The sequence below is a fragment of the Thamnophis elegans genome, chromosome 2 (genome assembly GCF_009769535.1).
Source record: "Thamnophis elegans isolate rThaEle1 chromosome 2, rThaEle1.pri, whole genome shotgun sequence".
Taxonomy (NCBI): domain Eukaryota; kingdom Metazoa; phylum Chordata; class Lepidosauria; order Squamata; family Colubridae; genus Thamnophis; species Thamnophis elegans.
In genome coordinates this window covers 106,213,858-106,231,114 of record NC_045542.1, presented here as the reverse complement: position 1 = coordinate 106,231,114, position 17,257 = coordinate 106,213,858, and the positions used below count along the sequence as shown (strand labels likewise).

At 39.8% G+C, this 17,257-nt stretch overlaps 1 protein-coding gene across 2 annotated transcripts in view; it reads right to left on the bottom strand.

Annotated features, from left to right (window-relative positions):
- STAB1 (stabilin 1) overlaps positions 1-17,257 on the bottom strand; it is a 126,900-nt gene that overhangs the window by 36,198 nt on the left and 73,445 nt on the right. For both annotated transcript variants that reach the window (XM_032209352.1, XM_032209350.1), the window contains 12 exons: positions 16,903-16,948; positions 15,336-15,415; positions 13,503-13,628; positions 12,374-12,447; positions 10,243-10,317; positions 9,037-9,153; positions 7,102-7,149; positions 5,813-5,896; positions 4,883-5,029; positions 4,165-4,302; positions 3,414-3,473; positions 384-560 (listed from right to left, as the gene is read on the bottom strand). In XM_032209352.1, the coding sequence (XP_032065243.1) occupies positions 384-560; positions 3,414-3,473; positions 4,165-4,302; positions 4,883-5,029; positions 5,813-5,896; positions 7,102-7,149; positions 9,037-9,153; positions 10,243-10,317; positions 12,374-12,447; positions 13,503-13,628; positions 15,336-15,415; positions 16,903-16,948 (1,172 nt within the window). The remainder of the gene's footprint in view (positions 1-383; positions 561-3,413; positions 3,474-4,164; positions 4,303-4,882; positions 5,030-5,812; positions 5,897-7,101; positions 7,150-9,036; positions 9,154-10,242; positions 10,318-12,373; positions 12,448-13,502; positions 13,629-15,335; positions 15,416-16,902; positions 16,949-17,257) is intronic.

Genomic DNA, 17,257 nt, shown 5'->3' with positions numbered 1-17,257 from the left:
GATGATGATGATAATCATTTTCATTTTAACATAGTTGTCTATTTAAGATGGGCAGCCATCTAAATCTAAAAATCTATATTAAAAAGGGCATTTTCAATGCAATTGCATACCAGTTGCTCTAAGATTTCCTCTATTTTAATTTTCCTCATTGCAATTCCTCAGCTTTGGCATTTCTCTGATGAATAAGCAAGCTAAGGCAAGTAGCAACTTCCCTCCCACAGTCCGATCTCACAGATTTTATCAAATAAAATGTTGGTTAAACATTAAATCAAAACCAATTTCTAGTCTTGTTTAAATGACATGAAAAGAGGGTGTGTTTTCTGCCAAGCTGAGTGCAACAGGGCTTCTTTGAAAAGCTTCTGTTGTTTCAACCTTGAGTTTACCTTTATGTCCCGGACCATGTGCCCTTTGAGATAAGCAGACAGTTTGCTCCTGTGGTCTTTGTGATATAGCCATTGTTGCATTTCAGCAGGAAGAGAATTAAAGGCTTCATCAGTTGGCCACAGCATGGTAAATGGCTGATGAAGGGTATTATTGACCAGGTTAAGAAGTCCTGTTTCCTGCAGAGAGAGACACAGAACAGTAAAATAGCATGATATCACTAATCTAAGAGAATTCACAATTTACTGTCAGTCAGATGGTCAATCCCCCCCACCACACAAGCATCAGTCTTGAAAAGATAAGGGAGCTGCATCAAAAGCTACCAAGTTTATATGGAAAGAACCTCCATGCTGTCAAATGAAATGTGATCTGGGAGTTCGGTTAATTAATTTTTGAGGGTTTTAGGGGAGGGTGGTATGAGTGATAAGCAGATGCCTGATGCCTCAAGCCTTTCAGGCTTTACAACACTGCCTACTTTCTTCAAAGCAGGCTCCCTTTGTGTCTTAACCCTGTCTGGTTTTGAAATGTGGATTTTGATATGCTATGCTATGCTCAGCATAGGGGAAGGGAAATGGAAGTGGTGCAGGGCATCTATGGTGGCCAAAATAAATAAAGCATTTTTTCAGACTAGCAAAGTTTTTGTGCATCTGATGAAATGAACTGCAGCCCACAGTGTTCTGCCTTTTTAATAAATACCAATATTAATGTATAAGGAAAAAAAGGCTATCATGTTCCCTAACTGTATGTTGATTGCATCAATTCCTGTTATGATTATTTTATGACTGTTTCTACTTTATGGGATGTTAATTGTTAGCAACTTTGAAAGACTGGCTATAAAATGAACGAGTGAGATTAAATACATAAATAATCTATGATTCTATAAATACTTAAGGGTGAAAAGAGTGTTTGAAGAAAATTATACACATATAGACCCACTTAAACCAGAATTTTTTTAAAAAAATGATTGTTTCTCCTAAGAACAATTTCTTGCTTTTGCTATGGTTAAAGCATTGGGATTTGGGAGTCTTTCTAATCTACTGCAAATCACCCAAATATCTACCCATAGATTCCAGCCTACTTTCTGCCCACTTTTAGGATTGGTTTAGAATCTTGAAAGATTTTTGGAGGAATGTTATCAGCTATGAAGCCTTTGGAGTTCCATGTTTCAATAATCGATCTAAAAAAAGTTCTGCAAGGAACAAATACTTGTTGGGAGATTTGAATTAATGAAGAAGACCTTGTGTGAGAGGATGTAATCCTGAACGAGAGCAGAGTGTTGAAAGAATTCTAAGGAAATAATAGAATGTCACATTAAAATAAAATGCTCAAAATATAGTTGCCTGGGATGTAGAGCATGGAGTTAGCCCAGCTGTTAATGAATACTAATATACATTGCCAATAATTACCAAAAAAAAAACGTGAGGGTAGAAAAGTCTCCCTCCTGTCTAAGTTACATTTTGAGAATAAAGAAGTGCAAGAGAAAAAGAGAGAAAACTTTCTTTTTTTTCTGTTAAATATACAGACTCTATTAACTAACAATATATCAAATGAGAAACAGATCCCGGACAGCATCTGAAGAGTCTTCCATATATCTCTTTCTCTGAGTTTGTATATTACCTCCAATAGTCCATGTCTGTAGCAGTGGTGGGTTTCAAATTTTTTTAGAACCTCTTCTGTAGGTGTGGCCTGCTTTGTGGGAGTGGCTTGCCGGCCATGTGACTGGGTGGGAGTGGCTTTCCAACCATGTGACTGAGTGGGAGTGGCTTGGCAGTCATGTGACTGGGTGGGGGTGGTCAACTTGTAAAATGTGGTGAAACTCACTTAACAACGCTCTTGCTTAGCAACCAAAATGTTGGCTCAGAAACTCTGGCATTTGAAGCACGCAAGTCTTAAAGCTGTCAAGTTACAAGACCCTAACCCTTTAGAAAAAAAATCCAGGGGTGTTCAAACATGACAGTTTTAAGACTTGTGGACTTCAACTCCCAGAATTCCTCCTCTTGCTCTTCATCTTGATGATGTGCGGATGGGTGGAGGGAGGGAGCTGGAACCGGTTCTACACAGCACTGTAGATTTGTGGAACCTCTTCTATAGAAGAAGTTAGAACTGGCAGCAACTCACCCCTGGCTGGTAGTCAGTGAGGGAAGTAGATAATGTTTTCTTCCTTTGGAGCTGAATTCTATTAAAAGTTAAACCATTATCCAAGGTGGCAAGCCGAGGTGGCGCAGTGGTTAGAGTGCAGTACTGCAGGCCACTTCAGCTGACTGCTAGCTGCAGTTCGGCAGTTCAAATCTCACCGGCTCAAGGTTGACTCAGCCTTCCATCCTTCCGAGGTGGGTAACATGAGGACTCAGATTGTGGGGCCACTATGCTGGCTCTGTAAACTGCTTAGAGAGGGCTGAAAACCCTATGAAGCGGTATATAAGTTTAACTGCTAGGGAGCCGAGGTGGCGCAGTGGTTAAATGCAGCACTGCAGGCTACTTCAGCTGACTGCAGTTCTGCAGTTCGGCTGTTCAAATCTCACCGGCTTAAGGTTGACTCAGCCTTCCATCCTTCCGAGGTGGGTAAAATGAGGACCCGGATTGTTGGAGGCAATATGCTGACTCTGTAAACCGCTTAGAGAGGGCTGAAAGCCCTATGAAGCGGTATATAAGTCTAACTGCTATTGCTATTGCTAATTAATTGGAATTCAAATCCCACTTCTGAAATGCACTTTGAACCAAACTTTAAAATGATATTATTTTGTATTTTTGATATATGGGCTTTAATATAAACCTGACTAGATGGCAGCACATAGCCAACCTTGACTAATCTTAAAAAAGCTAAGTGAGTGATGGTTAAGCTTTGGATGTGAGACTGTCTGGAAACTGCATGGTTCTGAGATAGGTTTGGGAATTAAAAAAAAATAATAATTGGAAAAAGAGAACGGCAAGCCATTTCCATATCCTTGTCAGGAAAGTCAAGCTCAACACAAGGACTATGACACTTATGTTTCATTTTACGGATTGAAACTGAAAGAGAATGGTTCAATTACCGTTAGAAGCTTGCTGTATATGTTATATCCATGAGCCTCTGCAACTTCTATAATAGTTTTCTGGAAAGCAATCAAACAGAAAAGTTACCAATAAAATCCCAGTTCCAGAGCCTGATCAGTAAAGGTGCATGGAAGAGATGTGGCCTAATTTTCACATCTAACACTGGAACAACCTGCCTCTTTCCCCATTTCTGGCGATCTAGAATGTGCACATGTAAGTTGTAATACACAGAGATGATAAGTAAATCTTATATTATGGGTATCCTTTTTAAAACACAGAGGTAAGATGCCGTGCAATAGCCCTGAACCCAGGCTAATGACGTGATCTTTCACACAGCAATTCTGAAATAAATTCAGTGGCAGGTAACTGTGTGAAACGCTACAGTCCAAATAGATTTTGCTTCAGTTACGCAGCTCGTACAGAAAAGAAAAGACACAAAAAATAGATCGGAGGTAGATTATTCCACCTCTGGAAATAATCCAAACTGTATGTGCACCCAGGCATGGACACTCAAACAAAACAGAAACATGTTACAATCAAGTAAGACGGATCAAGGGCTCACTAGTAAGGGAATAGTTGGTGTGTGAAACATCTAACATCTAACTCAGAACTGAGTATAGTATAAGAAAATATGAGCCATTAAAAGCCATGATTATTTTCAATAACATCTAGTTTTACAGTAGCTCCAAGACTAGCAAATGCATTACGGCTTCTTTCACCTTTTCTAGCATATCTTAATGTTAGACATACCTCTGATTGGTTGCATGGAATGCTGTGGTGCTGCAGGTCATATGGGGCTAAGAGCCCATCAATAAAATGTATGACTCCATTCTCTCGAGTAATGTCACTTTCAATTATCTTTACTTCATCATTTAAATACAGACTGTTCTGGGAGGGTAAAAAGAGAGAATACATTTCCAGCATCTTTAAAAACAGTCTTCTTGTACATCATACAAAAATGCAAGAATATTATTCTAGAGCCGGGGTCCCGAACTCCTGGCCATGGGCAATTACTGAGACATGGCCTGTTTGAAATCGGGCTGTGGGAGAAATGGGTAAGGGCTCACGCGTTGGAGCTTGCATGTGACCACAAATGCCATCCTCTCAAGCACCCCTCCACTCTCACCAGTGGAGTTTCATGCATGAGCGCAAGTGGTGAGTGGAGCATACATGAAGCTCTATTCGCATGAGTGGAGGGCCCACGTGCATGCTGCTCACACATATGGAGCTGTGCATGTGAGCGTTCCTGTGCCTGCCACTCACATCCCACCCACCCCTGCTGGGTCACCAAGCTGGAAAGTTTGGGGACCACTGTTCTAGAGGGTTCATCATTGGCCCTAAAAAGTAACCCATGAAAAAAAAATAAAGAAGTGATAGGACACAGTCACATGAGGTCTCTGTTAGCTGTGCAGCAAAGTGAATTATGACTAAGATGGAAATGGAACAGGACTGCGACAATGACACACACCTCTTTCACAGAAACTCTGATTTTGTGACCAGATAAAGCTGTTATAGAATCCTGTGATTCCAAATCATCTGATAGGAGCATCTGACAGATAACTGTGTGATAGCGAAGCAGATCTTTGATGCAGCCAGCTTTTTCCCATTCTGCAAACTAAAGAAAATATGGTTGTACAAGGCAAGCACAGGTTAAGCCCTTCTGGTTCAGGGGTTTGAAAGGAAGCTGCTCTCGGTGATATAATAGTAATATATCATGAATGATGTCTATTGCATCTATTTCAATTATCTAACATAATAGAAAATGGCTAAAACCTGGTTCTCGTGATCTATTTATCATTTTAAAAATAGCAATAGCAATAGCAGTAGACTTATATACCGCTTCATAGGGCTTTCAGACCTCTCTAAGCGGTTTACAGAGAGTCAGCATATTGCCCCCAACAATCTGGGTCCTCATTTTACCCACCTCGGAAGGATGGAAGGCTGAGTCAACCCTGAGCCGGTGAGATTTGAACCGCTGAACTGCTGATCTAGCAGTAGCCTGCAGTGCTGCATTTAACCACTGCACCACCTTGGCTCTTAAAAAATGTGGAACTGTTGGGCATTGGCATAAACATATCAGTCAATTACATAATAGCCATCAGTACAGATGGGAAAACTGAGCCACAACCGAAATTCAGTTCAACTGAAAACGATTCTTTATTTATTAACTTAAAATATTTCTTAGAGCACATTCTTAGAGAATGGCAACAATATTACAACTATAAGGTGTTTGGAAGCAAAGTCATAAAAAATATATGTTTAACTGAAACAAGAATTTGCCTAGAATTTATACTTTTCTTAAGGTTCTCTTGATGAACTCTTCTTTTACATTAAACAACTTTCAGTGCAATGAATAAAGCCACCGCTTGGTTTTCAAACCCTTTCACAGGCTGCTTACTGTGGTCGTTTTCTGTAGATAATCAGCATGTGGGACAAAAATGGTGTATGGTCCTTTCCCCACCATCTCCGTAACTCTATGAGCCTGCAGCACAGGGAGAAGTCCAGGGATTAGTATAAATACCAAACGAAAGTTGTAATCTAGAGAAAAAGTATTGACATTTTGATTCGGAGAAATTCCAGTTTTCTTGGCAGTGCTCAGTAGGTGCTGCAAGATGTAATGTAATCTTGGGTTTTTCAACAGATTTGCAATATCAGGTTCACAGGAAATGATAGCTCTATGCTGCACCAGTACCACTGTCCTTGGGATAGAAATGCTGGCTTTGGTCGCTAGCCGAGGAATTGGAAAAATTACAAAGAACAGTGAGAGGAGAAAAATTTGGGAGATAAATCTAATTAAGAATGGTTAAGAAAGTGGGTATGTTTAGGCTAAGAGAAGGCTAAGAAAAGACAGCCTTCTAAATATTAGAAAATCTTCTAATATTCCCTGGGCTATCACAGGGAAGGGGGTGTAGATTTATTTTCCACAACTTCCAAGAACCATAAATGAAAACTCCATAGAAGGGATTTAAATTTGACATAAGAGGCAATTTCCACACTGAGAACTATGAAATGTTGGAACAACTTGGTTTTCGAAATCAAAGATGCTCCATTATTGGTGATTTTTTTTTAAAAAAAGGATGACATTTGTCTGGTGATTTTTTAAAAAAAGGCTGACATTAATGTTCTGGGCAGTGGATTAGACATGAAAACCTTCAGGGTCCCTTTCAAACTGATGATTATATGAACTCTGCACCCATCTTAGAAAATTTCCTCATTCCTTTTTTGTTGCAACACTATTCTCTTCATTGGGTATTTTCTTTTACTGATTACATTCAATTCCACCCCTTTTGTCCATTGAGTCTTCAAGGCAATTAGCAACATTAAGCAAGAATTACAAAATATAAAATATAAAATAAGATACAAAAGCCAAAGATATAAACATTGTTCACACTTAAAAGTTCTGGCTAAAAACATGGATCTAAATTCCACTGTATGCAGAAATAAAAACCAAGCTCAAAAAACAACAACAACAACAAACAAACAAACAAAAAACCCATCAGGGGAAAAAAAAACATTCCATCAATTGAGAATCTCTCTAGAATGGATAGATCAGCCTTCTCATTCTGATGCCTTCCAGATGTTCTGTTCTATACTTATAATTTGATTGCCCAGTTGCAGGAATGGTGCAAGTTACTTTCTGAATCTCATTCTAGTGTTTTACCACATAGAAATCCTTCTCATACCTACCCGAATATAACGAAGAAATTCAGAAGCATCTTGTCTTCCAATAAGTTCCTGAGGAAGGAAGGGAAGGAGGGATTAAACATGTTCATAATAACAAGTTTCTTCAAAATGTGCATGAAAATCATTTACTGTAATAGGCTTCTAATACTGTAATTGCAGATATGGAAATTCCTTATGAAAACTCTCCCACTGCAAAATGATAATAGAGAAAAGCAGATTTGATGCATGTCAGGCTTTGAGCTCTACATTCTGGCTGAAATCTTCATTTGTACTTGAACTGGTTGCGCAGAGGATTAATGAAGGCGTGGATGCAGTGATCTTTGGCAGCCAAATACTGTGGCTGGATTGATTTTGCCTCAAGGCTTCCATGTGCCCCATGAGGCTTGGAAGCCATCACTCTTCATATATGTGAAAGTTAATTATTAATTTTGAATTATTAATTCTAATAATCATATTTGAACAATTCAATATAGGAAATATATTACCAATGAATTATATCACCCTTACCAATGAATTCCTAGATAGCATACATGAAAAAAAAACTTTGTTCTGTTTACATTTTCTTTCAAATGACAGTTAAACTGATTTATCATCTAATTAGAAATCTTTTATTACCGTGTTTCCTCGAAAATAAGACAGGGTCTTATTTTATTTTGCCCCACAAAATATGGCCTTGGGCTTATTATAGGCGAGGGCTTATTATTTTCTGGGGCAGGTGAGAAGCGAGGTGCGCCATTTACCTTTCCAGCTCCGTCGCGTTCCACGCCATTGTGCTCAGGGAAGCAGCTGGTAAAAAAAACCCTTCTTACAAGTTCAATCAACTTCTTGAAATCGCGAGAAGGTTTTTTTTTTTAATACCCTGAACACAATAGCGTGGAATGCGACAGATCTGGAAAGGTAAGAGGCGTGCCTCAAGGCCCAACACCACCCCACTCGCCCAAATGGTAAAGGCAGCCAGCCATGTTCCCTTCCCCACCATGGCTTTAGCAAGGGGTGGCAGGTGAGGGGGGGGGGGCAAAGCGAGGTGCACCTCTTACTTTTCCAGCTCCATTGCATTCCTCACCCTTTCGCCCATTGAATCCCCTTGTAAAAAAAGCCTCATGAGTTCAACTCATGAGGTTTTTTTACAAGGGGATTCAATGGGCGAAAGGGTGAGGAACGCAACGGAGCTGGAAAGGTAAGAGGCACGCCTTGCGGCCCCACACCGCCCATCTTGCCCCGTTGCATTCCTCGTCCTTTCACCCATTGAATCCCCTTGTAAAAAAAAACCTCGCGAGTTGAACTCATGACGTTTTTTTACAAGGGGATTCAATGGATGGTAGGGTGAAGAACGCAACGGACCTGGAAAGGTAAGAGGCGCGCCTTGCTTCTCCCCCCACCTGCCATTCCTCGCTAAAGGGATGGTAGGGAAAGGAACCAGGCAGGCTGCCTTTCCCATAGGAGTGGGCGGTGTTTTTTTGCGTGAGAAGAAAAGAGTGGTGGGCTCTTTTTGCATGGGAGGGAAGGGTGGAAGGTGGAAGCACTTTGCTTCGCCTGCTGCTGTCTTTGCAGCAAGCCGTCTTTTTGCCCCGCAGATTGCACTGGTAAGTGGTACAGTGATAATAGTGGGGACTGGTTTAAGCACATGCTTAAATAGCTGGGGCAGGCTTATTTTTAGGGGAGGGCTTATTATGGCGCATGCTCTGAAAAGTCTGTTTGGGCTTATTAGCAGGGCATGTCTTATTTTTGGGGAAACATGGTATTATTTTTAATTCATGAGATCATTTGCAGCTTTTTTTTGCAACATTTTCCAACCCTGTCACTGACTATGTCACATGTTGCTTTTTCAATACTACTCTCAGCACAAATTTTGGGGATGTTAAGAAGGAAGACTGCTCTTCCAGCATTTGGGAATGGATGCTCATAAATTTTGCAAGTTTTAAGTAAAATATGTCTTACCTGCCACACAGTTCTACGACATGTGAAGCCATCACCAGTCCCCAATATACAAAGGCATATTCGATCCCCATTTTCTTTTCTAAGGCACAGTGCTAGTGGACTGCAGCCACCGTTATTCTGATCAAGAAAAGAAAAGCTAATAAGCTGGAGCCATGGTCAGGGGTTATCAATCATTCCTTTAGGCATAACTTGTCTGGAATACTCTTCTTGAAACTTAGCTGCCAGGGGAGCAAGTCCCTCTCCTTTTCCCACAAGTGAGCAAGCTATCAACAGCTTTGGAGAAGGGGAAAGTAGCCATCTCTGTGAAGACAACTGTGTACTGAAAACTCAATACCATGCCCTAATGTTTTCCATGAACCTATCAGTCATTCAAAGACTTAAAAGGGAAAGGTACCCTAATGGAATTCACCTTCTCTTTTAAGGAATTCGAAGCACATGAAATTTAAATTATCTATTTAATGGATATAGTTTTTTTGTTTATGAAAAACAACTTTTATTATTTATTACTAGTGATTTCTGTTCCCACCTAAGGTTACTGGGCTTAATAACAAGCCCCATAATCCCTATCATGAAATTAATTACCTCCAAGTTGAAAGCCATACAATTTCTAGATTATCTTAATTTAGTAAGTCTTTACATCAATCAGTAATAATGGTTTATTGACTAACACATAATTAGTTCAGTCCACTAATCATATTAAGCTATAAGCTATGGTTTATAAACTATGGTGGTTGAATTAACACAGTAAACCAAATCGAAACAAAAAACAGTGTGATTTAGTGAAATGGTTTTCTTTCTCCCTTGTGAAATTTATTACCAGAAACTTTTAAGGATTACCTATCAGGGCTGGGAAATGTGATACCTATGTTACCATGGCATGCATAAATCTTTTAAACTGGTAGTTGCATGATCTTAAAATTAAACAAAATATAAAAAAACCACATGGCAGAAATATCACAAGATTGCCACTCAAAATCTTGTAAGATTTGGGTAACAATGCCAGATGACTTCAGCGAACTCCTGATATTTTGGTTGTTTTAAGAAAAAGTTAGTTTTTTAATGTTTATGTCATGCTGCACCTGGATTACCATTGTGATGAGTGAATTACACCATTATCAACTCTTGGTGGGGTTAGTATTGTTTGCTTTTTTTAAAATGTAAAAACTAGCATTCAGGAAATCTTGTAAAGAAAAGGTATCAACAAACCTCCAAGCAAGGGTGAGTATATTCACACTTATTAATCCCATCACCAGTGAAGCTAGGAAGGCAGGCACAAGCAACCTGAGAGAAATAAAAAACACCACCACATATTTCACCTTCAGAACTACAAACAGAGGACACAAATTGCCAGACAACTTCTGCAGCAACAGTAAAGATGCAGATATTTGTCACTTTCCTGCTCTCTTTCTGCTATTGTAAAATAGAGGAAGTGTGTCCTATATGTGCAGGCTTTGCAGCTGCTGTGCCAAAAGTTGCAAGAGCACAATCAGTTAATAGTCACATTGCAAATGAGTGAGCCCTGTGTGTTTTAAGCCATTGGATGTTCCCACTGGGGAAGCAGAACAGTGAGGACACACTTGCCACACTTCAGAGTGAGTATGTAAAGGACAGACTACAGGAGGTCTGCCTCCAGACTGTCCATCGCTTGATAGCACCAGCCATAGAACCTATAGTTACACTGGGCTCTTTCAATCCTGTACACATGAATGGTACCTCCCTTTGCCCTCATCCATGGGATGGAAATACCAGCCATTGTTGCAGATGTTAGACCAGCGATGGCTAACCTTTTCCTGACTGAGTGCCCAAAGTGCACCCGAACACCCAAAATGCAATGCGTGTGCGGCCCTTGCACATACGTGTGTGTCCCCATGTGTCCCGCCCCCATGCATGCATGTGTGGCCCCCCCGTACACCACTCATGCATGCACACACAGCCCTCTTGCACGCACCATGCCCTCTGCACATGTGCGGCAAGGACCCAAAGACCATCTGGCCAGTGGGAGGCGTGTGCGCATGCATGGTGGAGCTGAACTGGCATGATGGCTTGTGTGCCATCAGAGAGGGCACTGCATGCCACTTCTGGCACGCATGCCATAGGTTCGCCATCATGGTGTTAGACTGTAAATTACTTTGATCCATCATTCCATGCATGATAAGCAAGGAAACGAAGCAGATGACAAGGAAGATATGCAGCTTACAGGATATAATGGAAATGCTACTGTTGCCTCATCAGGGACCATTTATGCTGATGATTCAGCTGCCTCCCCAGATTAAAAAAAGCAAGACAGAGATAGCCAAACCATACTTTGGGAGGCTAACTCGATAACTGAAACCCTGGTACCACATGGAGGTTTTTAACTATGTGTAATGGGATGTAATGAGATTATCTCTTGGTAGGGGGGAGGGACTTTGTGATGCAGTTTCTTAAAAGGCCAGGGCTTTAATCACGTGCTTGAAACTACCATCTTGACTTTTTTGTCTCTCTCTGCAAACACTCTGTGTGATTAAGAAAAAACAATGCAATCTTTCCTCTTCAGTATAAAGAAGCCCCATTAAACTCACTGCCAAACATAACAGAGTGTTCTGAGATTTATCCCTGCAATCTTGGGATTGTCAAAAATCATAAAAGCAATAGACAAAGGAAGAAGCATAAGAAAATGAATTGTTTGTGCGTGCTTTATATATATATAAAGCACGATATATATATAAAGCACAATATATACTAAGTATGTTATAATAAGCTTACATTATGTAGTAAATATAAAAATGATTGAAATCAGGACTGATCACAGAGGAATCAAGGAAAGGCTTGAGCAAATAGGAAGATTTACCTGTGCTACAGAAACAGGAAACAGAAAAACTCATCCAAGTAAAAGAAATGAAGTGCACTGCTCAACAACTTTATTTAGCTAAGGCTCTAAAGAAAATAAGGGTCTCCACTGAAAATTAAAATTACAATTATATGGGCTAAGATAGGAAACAAGCATGGATATTTCAGTATTAAGTGATATGCTCTCAGTTGTTTTACAATTATAAGTACCATGTTTCTCAAAAAATAAGACCCGCCCTAATAAGCCCAATCAGGCTTTTGAGCGCATGTGCTAAAATAAGCCGTCTCGCAAAAATAAGCCCTCCCCAAAAATATTGCAACACAGCAGCAACCATGAGGTTACCACACTCACCACCTCCTGCACGTCAGAAATAACAAGACCTCCCCAAAAATAAGGCCAAGTGCTTATTTCAGGGGTCAAAAGAAAATAAGACCCTGACTTATTTTCGGGCAAACACAGTATATTATTAGTAAATTTCAAAATAGGATAAGATAAAAATTTGCTTACCAAACCTGGCCCTGTTTTAATACATGTTGCATTTTGGTGGCATCCTCCATTGTTTTCTAAGCACCGATCCAATTCTACATATAGAAGAAATACATGCTATATGAAATTACTTCCACCGTAAAATATGACTATGTTAACAAAACAAGAAGATATGAATCAATGAATAGCCTGTTAACTTGTGCAATAAAAGTGCAATCAGCAAAGATAAGTCAGGACACATTTTTGATCTTTCTAAATGCCCCAAATGTTCCTTGTAAAAATTCATCATTGATTAGGGAAAATAAATATCATATGAAAGGACAGTATGGAAGAAAACTTTCAAGCATTCATACGTCCCTGTTATAAAGTATGTATATCCCACCTACATATGAAGCAAACAATGGCATTCATTTTAACGGCAAGCCTTGGAAGCTGTCACCATCGCTGGTGAAGAATCCTCTTCTCCATTACTCAGTGATCATGTCCATATTATTTTGCCATCTGCCTCACTTAAAGTGAAGTAGCCAGTGAAGAAATATACATGTATATTTTAAGAAAGCACTGACTGCCTGGACTGATGTAAAAGGTGGCCAAAGTCACCTTATTGAGATGGGTGGCTTATAAATAAAATAAAATAAATAAACAAACAAACAAACAAACAAACAAAGATAGATAGATAGATAGATAGATAGATAGATAGATAGATAGATAGATAGATTCTCTGCAAGAGAAATAATACCATACCTTTTATCCTGCTTTAAATAGTTCATCTCCTTTTAAATGTATTTATCTGGGTAGTGGTCTATCCCAATATTTAGTTATTAATCCCATTTATATGGTTGCCAATCTCACAAAAGTGATTTTGGGCAGAAAAAATATATATTTTAAAGCCAAATCAGCCGTCCTTTCATCTGCTTTGAACTGTATGATGCTTATCCCAAAAGTGCTTTTTCAAGAGGCAACTAGACTTTCTAGTTTTTCTTTGAAGACATTTCGCTTCTCATCTGAGAAGCTTCTTCAGCTCTTGAATGAGAAGTGAAAACGTCCTCTAATAAAAACCAAGAAAGTCCAGTTGCCTCTTGAAAAAGCACCTTTGGGACAACCATGACCTGGATGACTGAGAATCTCCATAGACATGTATGATGCTTACCTCTGCATAAAGTTCCATCTCCTGAATAACCTTCTTTGCAACTGCAGATGTTTTTTCCTGGTGCTATTTTGGTACAGTTGGCATATATAGAACAGCCGCCATTATCCTCAGCACAGGGGTCTATTTCTGAATTACCAAAGAAAAAGAGGGTGGGCTAAAATAGAAAACAGTTTTGCACAGGTATGACAAGTACATTTGCGAACACCTGGGGACCTTGTCCAGACTGTGATTTGAATCTTGGCTTTCCTCCAATATATCCCTGTTTATGAATCAGGATGTTTGTGTTGTCCTTCTACAACCACCAGGACCCTGGAAAACTGATCCTGGATTTACAGGAACGGTGTGGTGAAACTAGAGTGAAAATGGTAGGAAGTGTTGCAGAAAATGACAGGCTTAGACTTCTCAGGATACAGGAGGAGTTTATTTGGCAGCCAGGTTCAGAAAGCTAGCCCATGGCTAGCATTGCAAGTTCTGAACAACCTTCATTATTGAAGCACACATTCTTATACGTTCTCAAAGGCAGCGTAATACGGAAACACTTGACTCATTTCTTATTGGTTACCTTGAGGAAAAAGCCGCATAAGTAGATATTGTCTAACTTCTTCTTTTGTCTTGGGCCATAGGTACTGACTACATGTCTCTAAGCGAACTTTAGCTGAACCTTGCGGTTTTGGGCTTTTGACATAAGGACATATACTGGAACATTTTGTGGTTGAAGGCTGATGACATTTCCCTGTCCCTTTAAGCAAGCTTCTAACTGTTCCTTTTGCCACCTCTCTGTTTTTATATTTTTAATCCATATTTTATTCTACTTTAGAAGGGTTCATGTGGGATATAGGAAATTATATTTCAGGAAAAATGGTTGGAGAATTTTGTCTGCTACTTGACCTGAATGGAAGAACAGGCAAGGATTTCAAGCCTTTGTTTAGCCCAGTTGTGGTCTTCCTCAACCCACTTGCCAGAGAATACACATAAGGATTTCAGGCCCATTTTCTTGGACATGAATCTATGTCGTGCCGCGGATGCAGACAAAAGAGGAGTTTCATAAGATTACGTATGTTTATCCTTCAGTGTAAACGTTTCTCTTCAAAAAATGCTCATTTCTCTTCACCCAGCCACTAGCCATTGAAAGTCTGAACATAGCACATAGAAAAACATTGAATGCTGCATTTTAAATGATATGGAATTATGTTTTACTTGTTGTAATGCTGAAATGAACATGTGTATATCAGCAATGCTTGTGCATGTGGTTAGTGAAAAATATGGTCATTTTTAGCTGTTATGGCTCTATCTCTATGTACTGTAGCAGAGGTGGTGTTCAGTCAGTTCTGACCAGTTCTGGAGAACTGGTAGCGGAAATTTTGAATAATTCGGAGGACTGGCAAATAGACTGGCCCCGTCCCCAGCTGATCTTCTTTTGTTGCCCTGGAAAACAGGTTAGTGCAGTGGTTCTCAACCTTTCTAATGCCGCGACCCTTTAATACAGTTCCTCATGTTATGGTGACCTCCAATCATAAAATTATTTTATGTTTTCCATATTTTTTCAAAAATATGTGTTTTCCGATGGTCTTAGGTGACCCCTGTGAAAGGGTCGTTTGACCCCCAAAGGGGTCCCGACCCACAGGTTGAGAACCGCTGGGTTAATGGGATGGGAAGGGAATGAGGATTTTGCAGTATCCTTCCCATGCCACAAAGCCATGCCCACAAAGCCATGCCCACAAAGCCATGCGCACAGAACCGGTAGTAAAAAAAATTGAATCCCACCACTGCACTTACCCGTGGTGCTATTTTATCAAGCATGAATTATGAATTGAAAGCATTTGCCAGCAATACCTGTACAAGAGGTTCCATTTCCAGAATAACCAGCAGAACAGGAGCAGGTGGGTTGAGAAGTAGTAGAGTCATTCATGCAACTGAAACAGAAAAAAAAGGGATTGAGAATTATATATTAACTCCTACACATATGTTTATGATACTGTGTGTTACTTGTGTTGTGCTTGTTTGCCTGGATCACATTGCTCCCCTTCTCTCATTTGTCTAAATGTGTAGTTACAAAACAGAGATTCACTGCAGGAAGCTCAAGTTTCTGATATTTGCTTCTTTCATATGCTAAAAGTGAAATTTTTGCACCTTGAAAATAAATGAAGATTGCTATTGAAAACAATTACAAAGTAAATCATTCTGAAGCAGGAATTAGTTGTAGTTATTAATAGGCCCATTAATATCTATCAGTGAAAATATTCATCTTACTTAAGAAAATTAATAAATCATGGGAAATGTCTTGTCTACTCTTGCCTACTCTTGTTCAGAATGGAAAGATGTAGTTTGTGAGACATTTATATTTAAATTAAGGAAGATCTTGATGAATAGAATCTATACCTTCACAGGTTTTATTTGTAAATAATTTGTACATTAGAGAATTTACCGTATATACTCGAGTATAGGCCGACCCGAATATAAGCCGAGGCACCTAATTTTACCACAAAAAACTGGAAAAGTTATTGACTCGAGTATAAGCCTAGGGTGGGAAATGCAGCAGCTACCGGTAAATTTCAAAAATAAAAATAGATACCAATAATGTTTTTGAATATTTATTTCAAAGAAAAACAGTAAACTAGCGGTGTATTCAATGAAATACTTCACTCACCTCATGATGCTGATGTCCCGCTGTGATGGTGATGTCCCGTGCAGCCGCGGGAGCGATGTCCCGCCTCCTATGACACACGGCACAGTGATTCCTATCATTGGATCACTGTACCAGAGGAGGTGGGACATCGCTATGTGGCTGCTTGCCATAACAAGGAGGAGGTGGGACATCGTTGCAGAGCAGCAGGAGGGGGAGGAAGGGGAATCGTAAGACAGCCCTGCATTACATTAGAACGTGAGGAGGGGGGATGGTGCGGTGCGCGCTGCACGGCAAACTGACACAGAGGGAGGGGAAACTCACAGGGGCACTGGGCCATTCACGAGTGTCACCCAGCGGCATGGCCCCGCCCCTTTTTCTCCTCCATTTCGGGCAAATTTTTCACTGACTCGAGTATAAGCCGAGGCGGCTTTTTTCAGCCCAAAAAGTGGGCTGAAAAACTAGGCTTATACTCGAGTATATACAGTAATAATCACCAGATCACTTTTAAGGAATTAAGCAATGTATAATAGAGAGGTTTAACTAACAACTCAGCTTCATAGAAATACTATTTAATTTATTGATTAGATTTTTATCCCATCTATATTAATATACAAGTAACTCAAGGTGATAAACATAGATGATGCTCTTCCCTCCTCCTCTTATCACAACAACCCTGTGGAGAAACAGAGGGGGAAAATCCCTATGGGAGTTGTTACTGAAAACAATCACATAATTTCAAATAGGTTTTTAATTGTGCCCTATAATTGTACTTACTTTGCATTCACATCACATGTACCATTGCAGAAATCAGTTTCAATCTCTGCAAGAGAACATTTTGTTAGAATATTGGCCAATACCCATGCAAAAATCATTCTCTAAAATAGTCATGTACTTTGTAATTTGGGAATAATCTTGGGAAGCATAAGAAAGAGCTGTAGGCTGGACAACTAGCTTATAAAAGATATCCTGAGCTTCAGAAGCAGAGGTGATCTGGAAAGCATTTCAGAAAGGACCCTGCCTAGTTTCCTGGAGAATAAAGGGAAGGGAAGGGCAAAATTCTCACAAAATTCTGTTAATATAACCTTACAATACAAAAGTATTATTGGAATCAGCTGGTGTCAGCTGGAGA